General features: G+C 38.7%; 1 protein-coding gene across 1 annotated transcript; it reads left to right on the plus strand.

The window, feature by feature from the left end:
• The first annotated feature begins 6,450 nt into the window (after positions 1 to 6,450).
• On the plus strand, positions 6,451 to 7,458 carry LOC110951057 (protein B4). Its single transcript, XM_022193970.2, has 4 exons — positions 6,451 to 6,535; positions 6,653 to 6,909; positions 7,004 to 7,112; positions 7,184 to 7,458. Exons 1-4 carry the CDS (start codon positions 6,451 to 6,453, stop codon positions 7,456 to 7,458), a joined length of 726 nt encoding a protein of 241 aa, XP_022049662.2.
• Positions 7,459 to 11,107: the final 3,649 nt, after the last annotated feature.

Below are 11,107 nucleotides of genomic sequence, written 5' to 3' on the forward strand. Positions count from 1 at the left end.
GTTGTTCTGATCTTTCAGTCAATTCACTTTTTATATCCAGATTATTACACATTGTTTTCCCTATTTTGCCTTTGTGATGATCATCTCTTTTCGGTTACTGTAAATTAAATATGGTTTTTAATTTATTATTTATTGGTTGTTCTATCTATGTGTTACATTGTGCACACTTAAATCACATGTGTGAATCACTCCTGATGTGATTTTTTATTTATTTAAGTGCTGTATAAATAAAGATGATCCTAAACTTTGTTTATGTGTCATATTTTATTGAAATATTATAGGATATATTAAAAGCATTGCAACACATGATGAAAACATCTTATCAATTAAACAGAATATAAGAAAGTGGAAAGATACAAGAAAATCAACATTTATATTTCAAGAAGACTGTGGAGCTCAGTTGACTGCATCTCTGGATGCTGAAGCATCTATTCTCACTCTATGAAGAGAAAAACAGAAATAAATTACCTGCCCTCTTTGAGATGTAAATCTTCATTTCAGAATACACACAATATGTGTTTGTACCTACAACGGCACTAATGTTTATTCAAACTCTTTATTAGGTACTTCAGCAGAATTTGCGCCACCAAGTGGCTCCACTGGGTTTTATCTATTCAGTCTGTTTTGCTGCTGCTCATCTTCTAGTTTCAGTTTCCTGTAGCATTCAGTAGAACAGAACGTGAATCCATTCAGTGAAATCACAAAACCACAGCCGAGATCCTTCTGAGGCGTTTGATGTGAAAAGTAAATCTGAGTTGAATGGCAAACTAAAAAGAAAAACCTGAACTGTATTTCTTCCCTCTATGACAGCAACATATTGTATTTAAAAGAAAACAATGCAAACTCAAAAACAAGACAACATTAAATCCTGCTTTGGTGAGAGCACAAAAACTATGTCTCTCTTTTAAAAAAAACCCCATACTTGTCATAAGTACAAAGGAACTCATTCCAGCTCGACTGCATTCAGAAATAAAAACACAGCTCACCAGCTTTGTACTCATAGGTGACAATACTGTAGGTTTCATCATAAACAGCCTGCAAATGATTTACTGAGAAGTTAGATGGAAGAGAGAGAGAGGACAGCTTCAGTCAAGACAGAATAATCACTTCATGAAGGAAACCTGATGGTAGAAACAGAAGATGTGAGGTTGACATTCTTATGTTGTTCAGACTTACAATGTAATTCCTGCCATCTAGAACAAAAAACAAAATTCAATATTTAATAATTAAAAATAAAAATACAAATAAAATACAGATATATAAATATCACTAGTATATTACATTGGAATGATCGCTGGTGTAAATGCAAATTTCTTTTTAAAGTAGCTCAAAGAACTTTTCAATTCTCAAAAAATATTGTCACTGTGGGTCTGTAGGTCAAGCTAAATTTACATTCTTACAATCAGGAAACCTAAAAGTAAATCAACAAGAACTGCCATTAATGAGCTGTCCTTTAACAACTGGCTTCTGACAGATGGAGAGTGGAGGGTCAGCACTGGTCACAATAGCAACATTAATGGGAAACACAAAGATTAAAAAAAATAAACCAGAATTTTTTTCTTTGATGCCTAAAAGTCTGAAAAGGAAAACCATCTGCAGAACTGACGTCTGAATCTGTGTGTGTAAACCGCAGCTATGATGAACAAAAACATGCAAACTGGTGCCGACTCCTGAAAATGAAAAAAGAAAAAACATTTCTTATCCCTCAATTTAAATTCTTACCAGTCCTGCTTTGGTTGAAGAGAAGTGCCGATCCAAGCAGGAGGACACCCAGAGTCACACCTGCAGCGATCATCCACATCAGCCGCTCTGCATGAAGAGAAGCAGCTGCTATTAGGAGTCTGTAAACAGAGTTCCCAGTAACATCTAAAGACATGAACAAATCTATCTCCACTATCATTACAGTAGTGAATGCACGTACGGTCATAGCAACAGTAAAAAACCTTTGGTCCTGAAGAATTGATCAAGATTATTTTTGGCTATTTTCTGAGAAAACAGACTTTGATTGATATTCTATGATTTTTTTTTTTACTAGTTGACTTATTACCTCTGCCGAGGAGGTTATGTGACACCCGGCGTTTGTGTGTTCGTCTTTCTTTCTGTCTATCTGTCTGTTAGCAAGATAACTCAAAAACGCCTGGGCAGATTCACATGAAATTTTGAGGGGATGTAGACTATGGTAAGAGGAAGAGCTGATTTAATTTTGGTGGCAATCCGGAAAGGATCCTGGATTCTGGATCACTTTGAATTTTTTAGTATGTTTCAGTATGTGGGCCAAAGTATGACAAAAACATCATAGATTTAGCCTAGCCGCGCTAGTCAACCCACGGCAACAAATTTAATTCTCTGTCAGGGTGGGTCTAGTTACCCTCCATAAGGCTCGAGGTTGGATGCTCCTAAAACTGGCCGGACCAATCACCATGAAGTGTAGAGTCAGAAGGCGGGCGTAACTAAATGAAGACAGAGGCGTGACGATTCTGACAGAAACAACCGGCGCACAATAAACAGTTATCTTTCGACTCAGCTTTGGCCACAGCCCTTAAAGATTTGAAGCTAAAATTCAACTTAAAAGATAAACAAAGGACGGCACTGAAGTGTTTCATTGAGAAGAAAGACGTATTTGGACTTACGCTGACGGGATATGGCAAATCCTTAATATACCAGTTGGCTCCGCTGGTTGGGAAGCTAATGGGACTTAGCCACAATCCGGCACTCTAGGAACTACATTATTCTATTTGTTGCGCTGATTGGTTGTATACCTACCCAATTGCTGCAGAGTGATTTGAAAGACAACCTTTTAGCCCGCCTCCCTCCCTGTCGAGCGTTCCTAGACCCTCGTGTCTTAAGAGCTGGGTCTAGCGCGGCTAGGCTATCATAGATTAGTATGTCGTCCAACAAATTGGAGCAAGGTGTCCAGATAGCTCATCTGGTTAAGAAGGTGCACCGTAAACAGAATTGTGTCAGAGATGCAGGTTTGATTCCAGCTCATGATCCTTTACTGCATGGGTTTCCTGTTTTTCTCTCGATCCTTGGCGGAGGTCTGCACTCTCTGAGTGCTTTTCTAGTATTCAGCAAGTTTCTCACAGCTCTTATTCTTCATTTCAGAACATATCATCAGTTTTTGTTTTATTTTTTACTTTTCACACAATAATCTGACTGAAATGCCTTAAATTTCTACATTTGTCATGTCTGTTCAGCCATGATTATCATGTTTCACACTAAATAATACTGCTGCACAATGTTGGTATGAAATGTGTTTCATATTAACACTGTCTTGAATATGTCAAAAATGACCAGAACTGCTAAAAGTCATGTCTGGCAGTTAAAAATCATCATAAATAAATAATTAAGAAATCATAAATATGTGAATTATATAGGTTATTGTCTCAAATGGTTTTAAATGGGAAGTGTCTTTTGAATGTGTATTATTAACTGAGCAGAATTTAATGTTTTTGTCATTAAATTTAGGACTTGATGAGTGGGAACTAAAAGGGTTTAATGTGAATTTTTATTTGGTCTTTGCATTTCATTTGGCAGAAATGGTTGTTTTGTGTCGATCTCTCCTCATTTTCAGGTGTTCAAGATTAAGTTTACAACTGACTAATATAACTGGCTGCGTGGAAGTTAGCATGAACTGTTCTCATATAAAAGCGCAATGAATGCCCAGCCTTCATTTCATCTGCTGAGATTTCAGTTGGAGCTCAACAACAAACACCAACACAAAGACCAGATAGCTGACAGTGACAGAAAAACAGCTCATTTGGAAGAGCAAAAAACAGTCATAGAACCATAACACAGGAAATACATCTGTCTAGTAGAGCAGTGTGGAAGTTTGCTAAGAAAAAAAAGAAACAACTGCAAGACTATAACTAAAACACACACACATGGAATTAACTGTGGCTTAAAAATCCTTGGAGAGGCAAAGGAGGACAGAAACACAGCTGTCACCAACATCAGGACCACTACAGTGAGAGCAGGAGTAAAAGTGTCCCAATCCACAGTTCATGGAAAGCTCTGAGAGCAGCATAACAGAGGCTGAATCTGAGTGCTGGACACACAAGCTTTTCCCATGCTTTTTTCTTTAAATAAATGCCTTGCTAGAACACAATGAGGAAATGTGTTTCTGAATAATGCTCAGGAACTATTATTGACTGTTTATTGCAATTTCATCCCTGCAAAGAAAAGGTTTTACTTCATTTGAGCAGTTATCTGTCTGTGCTGCTTCTGTACATTTGTTACAATAAAGAATGAGAAAAAAAGAAGTCTAACATTATTGTGAAATGGTCAGATCATATCAAACCAAAACTGTCAGAGTCAATGTGTTATGATCCTGCTCCAGCCCTCGCCCTTCTTCCCTCTTTCTCCTTTGGTTCCCGATCTGTTTCTGTTTTGACCTGTCTGTCACCTGTCCCTCCTGTGTCTCTCTCTCTCCCTGTCACTCGCCTTCCTGCTCTCTCCGTTTCACCTGCCTGCACTCTACTACCTGCTGATTACTGGAATGAGTGTCAGCTGCAGTAATCAGCTCACTCAGGACACCTGTTAACAACCACCTCATGCAATATAAAGCTCAGTTCATCCAGTCACTCCTCGTCGGATCATAGTCTCTGTTTTGCTTGCTTCCTGTCCGTGTCTTCTAACAAGAGCATGCTGCAAAAGGGTTCCCTTCTTCAATAAAGAAACAACACAAATCCTCTGAAGCATCAGATGGAATCTGAAAGTTCACTGTGACTGAATTGTTCTCTGTTATCACCAGCGGATTCACTGTCAGATTAGGTGGAGGAATTGAAATTCAAAGGTGTAGTCAAATCCTTAAAAATCATAATAATTATTGGGACACTATCCCTCATGAGAAACTGCAATTTATGCATTAAGTCAAGAAATGTATAGGTGTAAAAAAAAATATTAAATTAATATTCAGAATCAGAATGTCTTTGTCATTGCATTAAAACAATGAAATTTAAAGTGATTCCTTAAAGTGTATAATAAATAAAATAACTTAAAAAAAACTAACAAAATAAAACAAAAATATGTAAGACCATCACTATAAAACCATTCAATAAAATCCATTAAACACCAGAATTATTTAATGTGTCCTGAGTTTAGTGCAGAAATGACATTCTAATTCTGAAATAGCTTATAAAAAACACCTCTTCAAGATCACTTTAAAGTGAGTCACATGATCAACAAGTGTCACACGATTAGTAAAATGGAGATCACCCGAGTGCAGTGAAGTGTCTAAAGTGACTGTAGTGTAAAGACACCAGGCATGCAGTTGTAACCACAGGTGTATCTTCAAAATACTGACTTGAAGGGGGTGAATTCTTGTGCAGTTATCCATCCATTATCTATACACCGCTTAACCCTCATTAGGGTCACAGGGGGGCTGGAGCCTATGTCAGCTGACTTGAGGCAAAGGCAGTGGACAAGCTGGAGGTCATCAGTCTGTCGCAGGGCTACATATAGAGACAAACAATCACACTCGCATTCACACCTACGGGTGTAGAAAAATGAATTACCTCAGGACTGCGGGAGGAAATCAGAGTACCTGAAGAAAACTAGCGCATGTACAGCTCCATGCAGAAAGATTCCAGGAAAGCCAGGACGTGAACCGCCGGATCTTACTTACGTTATTTGTACCTTCCATGATTTTAATGGACAAAGTGTTGGCCAAAGAAGCAGAAGATTTTATCCCATTTATACCACAGCACTTACCAATAAAGTGCAGCACCATGTGGGTGAACTGATGGAGAAAAATGGAGATTGTGATACTTTTTTTTTTTTTTTAATAAAGTCCAATACCAGTCTTTAATTACACACTAGTCTGGCTCCTTTTTCCACATTTATTCACCATAACGAATTATCACCCCAAATGTACTGTCGTTAGGTTTGTCTTCCTGAACTTTGATAAAACTACTGAATAAGAGCTCTGGCAGCACAACTTTCTAAATGAAGTAAATTTATTTAAACTGTAGTTATTTAAGCTATTTTACTATACTATGTCTCCAAATAACTTGCATATGCATTCATGAGAAGTAAGCAGCCGACATGCTCAGTCCTTCTATATCAGCACATGGGATAATATTAAAATCAGTCAGACATATACTTTTACACATCCACTTTATCTACTTGTGAATGTTTCAGTCCGTGTTTTTGATGGTTTAAGTAGGATCTAGGAGGCATTTATCCTAAATATTTTCAAAGAAAAGACAGACATACATAAAATATTCAAAATGCTTGGCAGTAGTTGGAGGAAATGCTTCTCTGCGCTCCCTGTTGGCTTTAAATTGTAAACTCTAATCAGCTGCACTTGATGCGATGAGATTCACCTGGTCTCACCTCACCAGAGACAGCTGCATAAAGACAGAGACAATGGGCAAACGTGGCAGTAGTTCTTGGAAGTTTTACATAGTTGGTCTTTTGTGCCTTGTTGTTCTTTTATATTTGAAAATAATGCCTCCCAAAAAGCCAGCAGCACGCCCTGCTGATCCTGTGTCATCCTCAAACGAAGCGAAAGAGAAAGCAGCGCCAAAATCAGGTCTGTGTGCAAGAAGTCAGAATTATTATTTACAACCATCAACCAGTTGTTTAAACATAAAATAAGATTTAAAAAAAGAAGAAAATGCTTGGAATAAATGTGTAATTTCCTGTTTAGATGCCGGAGCGCTGCGCAAACTTGTAACTCATCCCTCTACAGCGATCATGGTGAAAGAGGCGCTGAAAGAGTTGGATTCTCGCAAAGGGGTTTCATCCCAAGCCATACAGAATTATATCAAACAGAAATACCCCTCAGTGGATCTGGTGAGGCTGAAGCACTTGGTCCGCAGAGTCCTGAAAAAATGGCTCGAGAATGGCACTTTGGTGAGACCTGCCAACTCCACGGTCACTACAGGAGCAATGGGAAAATTTAGGGTAAGATGTCAGATCTGCAGCTGTGTTCAAACTTGCAACCTAAATAGCATCACTATTACTTGAAATTGCATCTTTTTTTGTCACCTGTCTCAAGCTTGCACCAAAAGTTAAATCGTCAAAGCCAAAAGCGGAGAACATGGATCCCAATGTGGAGAAAGTGCCAAAAGCAGCTGAGGAGGGAGCAAAGAAACCCAAAAAAGCTGGTATGAAAAATACATGCAGGAATATATTCTCTTATTTAGTGTCTGTTCTAATAACTTGTAACTTCTTAAAGGTGCCACTAAGAAGAAAGAAACTGCAAATGAAAAAAGAAAGTCCGCAAAAGACAAAGAATCTGCTGCCTCAGCTGTTGCTCCAGCAAAGAGGCCAAAAGCGAAAACTGCTGAAGCAAAAGGGGATGCAGGAACTTCTGCAACCAAAACTAAAGCACCAAAGACAACCAAGGAGGCAAAGACGGGGAAAACATCCCAGAGCAAAGCGGCTAAAGCAGAGAGTGACGCCCCTGCTACTAAAACGACCAGCAAACGAGGGAAGAAGACTGCAGAATAAATTCATGAATCTTAACTATTTTATACTGTTAATTTGCAATAAAATCTCAATTTGAGTTCTTGTGTGCATCTTAAAATCTTAATGGGAGTAGAAGTCCTTTTATACTGCTCAGAATGTATAGTAGGAAACCTTAAAAGAACTTGTGCAAGGTTTGTTATAACTGCATTTATTTTGATATAACTCAAAACACTTGTGCTGCTGCCAACCAAGCAGTCTGTAAGATGCAGAGTTTGGTGGTTTGTGTCCTGAGAGTATTTTCAGGGCTTTTTTTTTTTTTTTTTTTTTTAAGATTAAATTTGACTCTTGGGGAGGAATGTTGAGTTTAAAGACATACACACGTGGACAAAATTGTTGGTACCCCTCAGTTAAAGAAGGAAAAACCCACAATTCTCACTGAAATCACTTGAAACTCACAAAAGTAACAATAAATAAAAATTTATTGAAAATTAAATAATCAAAAACAGCCATTACTTTTGAATTGTTGATTAACATAATTATTTAAAAAAACAAACTAATGAAACAGGCCTGGACAAAAATGATGGTACCTCTATAAAAGATTGAAAACTATTTGACCAGAGTGACATGATTAACTCAGGTGTGTCATTTAATTGACATCACAGGTGTTTCCAAACTCATAATCAGTCAGTCTGCCTATTTAAAGGGAGACAAGTAGTCACCCTGCTGTTTGGTGAAAAGGTGTGTACCACACTGAACATGGACAACAGAAAGCGAAGGAGAGAATTGTCCCAGGACATCCGAAAAAAAATGATAGACAAACATCTTAAAGGTAAAGGCTATAAGACCATCTCTAAACAGCTTGAAGTTCCTGTGACAACAGTGGCTCATATTATTCAGAAGTTCAAGACCCACGGGACAGTAGCCAACCTCCCTGGACGTGGCCGCAAGAGGAAAATTGATGACAAATTGAAGAGACGGATCGTTGGAATTGTATCCAAAGAGCCCAGAGCAACCTCCAAAGAAATTAAAGGTGAACTCCAAGGCCAAGGTACATCAGTGTCAGATTGCACCATTCGTCGTTGTTTGAGCCAAAGTGGACTTCATGGGAGACGACCAAGGAGGACACCACTGCTGAAAAAAACTCATAAAAAAGCCAGACTGGAATTTGCAAAAATGCATGTTGACAAGCCACAAAGCTTCTGGGAGAATGTCCTTTGGACAGAAGAGACCAAACTGGAGCTTTTTGGTAAGGCACATCAACTCTATGTTCATAGACTCAAAAACCAAGCATACGAAGAAAAGAACACTGTCCCTACGGTGAAACATGGAGGAGGCTCAGTAATGTTTTGGGGCTGCTTTGCTGCATCTGGCACAGGGTGTCTTGAAAGTGTGCAAGGTAAGATGAAATCTGAAGACTATCAAGGCATTCTGGAGAGAAATGTGCTGCCTAGTGTCAGAAAGCTTGGTCTCAGTCGCAGGTCATGGGTCTTCCAACAGGACAACGATCCAAAACACACAGCCAAAAACACCCAAGAATGGCTGAGAGAAAAGCGTTGGACTATTCTAAAGTGGCCTTCTATGAGCCCAGATCTGAATCCCATTGAACATATGTGGAAGGAGCTGAAACATGCCATTTGGAGAAGACACCCATCAAACCTGAGACAACTGGAGCTGTTTGCTCATGAGGAGTGGGCCAAAATACCTGTTGACAGCTGCAGAATGCTCATTGACAAATACAGAAATCGTTTAATTGCAGTGATTGCCTCAAAAGGTTGTGCAACAAAATATTAAGTTATGGGTACCATCATTTTTGTCCAGCCCTATTTCATTAGTTTGTTTTTTTTAAATAATTATGTTAATCAACAATTCAAAAGTGATGGCTGATTTTGATTATTTAATTTTCAATAAATTTTTATTTATTGTTACTTTTGTGAGTTTCAAGTGATTTCAGTGAGAATTGTGGGTTTTCCCTTCTTTAACTGAGGGGTACCAACAATTTTGTCCACGTGTGTAAGTTCTGTAAAAAGAGTCCACTGGGTTATTAATGAAGATGCTGAAGTCAATTTTAGTGACGGTCTCCCTTTTCAGGATGTTGAAGGCAGAGACAAATTGGAATGCTCCAAACTAGGAATCTCAGTGCCGCCAGAGAAGATGGAAGAGAACTAAAAGCAGCACTGAAAGCATGTGGCCTGGTGTTTATCAGTGGGATGAGAGGTTAACTGCTGTACAGGCTAATCTTTGGTTCGTTGCTTTCTTTTCCTAATTTAACCTCTTTAGAATGACCGACACAGGGACTTATCTCTGCCACTGTACGGTAACAAGACGGTGTATGTAGCAGGCAGTAATTGATGGGACTCAGAAACACCCCACAATTTATTTAATTGTTCCGTGTATCATTTCCAATAAGTTCGCAGTGATCAATTTGTAGTAGGATCGCAATCACGTGATCGCAGCACTCCATCACTTTCCTTCTTGGTCAAATAGCCCTTGCACAGCCTGGATGTGTGTTTGGAGGCATTGTCCTGTTGAAAAATAAATGATGGTCCAATTAAATGCAAACTGGATGGGATGGCATGTCGCTGCAGGATGCTGTGGTAGCCATGCTAGTTCAGTTTGCCTTCAGTTTGGAATAAATTCCCAACAGTGTCACCAGCAAAGCACCCCCACACCATGACTCCTCCTCCTCCATGCTTCATGATGGGAACCATGCATGTAGAGACACAGCAGGTGGAACCAAAGATCTCAACTTTCTCATCAGACAAAAGCAAAAATTTCCACTGGTCTAATGGTCATTCTTTGTGTTTCTTGGTCCAAACTAATCTCTTCTGCTTGTTTTTTCTTGGTAGTGGTTTCTTAGCAGCTGTTTGACCATAAAGACCTGAGTGATCAGTCTCCTCTGAACAGTTGATGTAGAGATGTCTGCTACTAGAACTCTGAGTGGCATTTATCTGGGTTCGAATCTGAGGTGCTGTTAACTTGTGATTTCTGAGGCTGGAGACTCGGATGAACTTATCCTCAGCAGCAGAGGTGACTCTTGGTCTTCTTTTCCTGGGATGGTCCTCATGTGAGACAGTTTCATTGTAGCGCTTGATGGATTTGTGACTGCACTTGAGGATACATTCAAAGTTTTTGCAATTTTCCGCTCACTGACCTTCAGGTTCTTAAAGTAATGATGGACTGTCGTTTCTCTTAACTTATCTGATTGATTCTTGCTATAATATGGATTTTAACAGTTGTCAAATAGGGCTGTCAACTGTGTACCAACCTGACTTCTGCACAACAAAACTGATGGTCCCAACCCCATTAAGAAGGCAGGAAATTAACCTTGACAAGGCCCACATTATGATTATTTTATGATTATATTATTTCATGCTATATATGAAATTCACAAAGGATCAATTCTAAACTCCTTTTGTTCTTTTTGAAAATAAAATTATTTTTGATAGTTTCTCATTTTGCCAGCTGCATATGGTCAAAATGAGAAACTGCTCTGAATCTTTTTGATGAGGGAAAAAATGTTTTTGAGGATCACAAAATTTGATTGAATTAGTCAGTCTATGTGGTGGCTGTGGTCAGAATAGTTTGGAAAGTCACGTTTGATTTTTTTGTTTATTAAAGGGGGAGGGATGCTAAATACTTAAGAAAGTGTCAGAATTATTTCATTTGTGTTGTTGTATTTTCACTGTGTGTC

The sequence above is a fragment of the Acanthochromis polyacanthus genome, chromosome 5 (genome assembly GCF_021347895.1).
Source record: "Acanthochromis polyacanthus isolate Apoly-LR-REF ecotype Palm Island chromosome 5, KAUST_Apoly_ChrSc, whole genome shotgun sequence".
NCBI lineage: Eukaryota > Metazoa > Chordata > Actinopteri > Pomacentridae > Acanthochromis > Acanthochromis polyacanthus.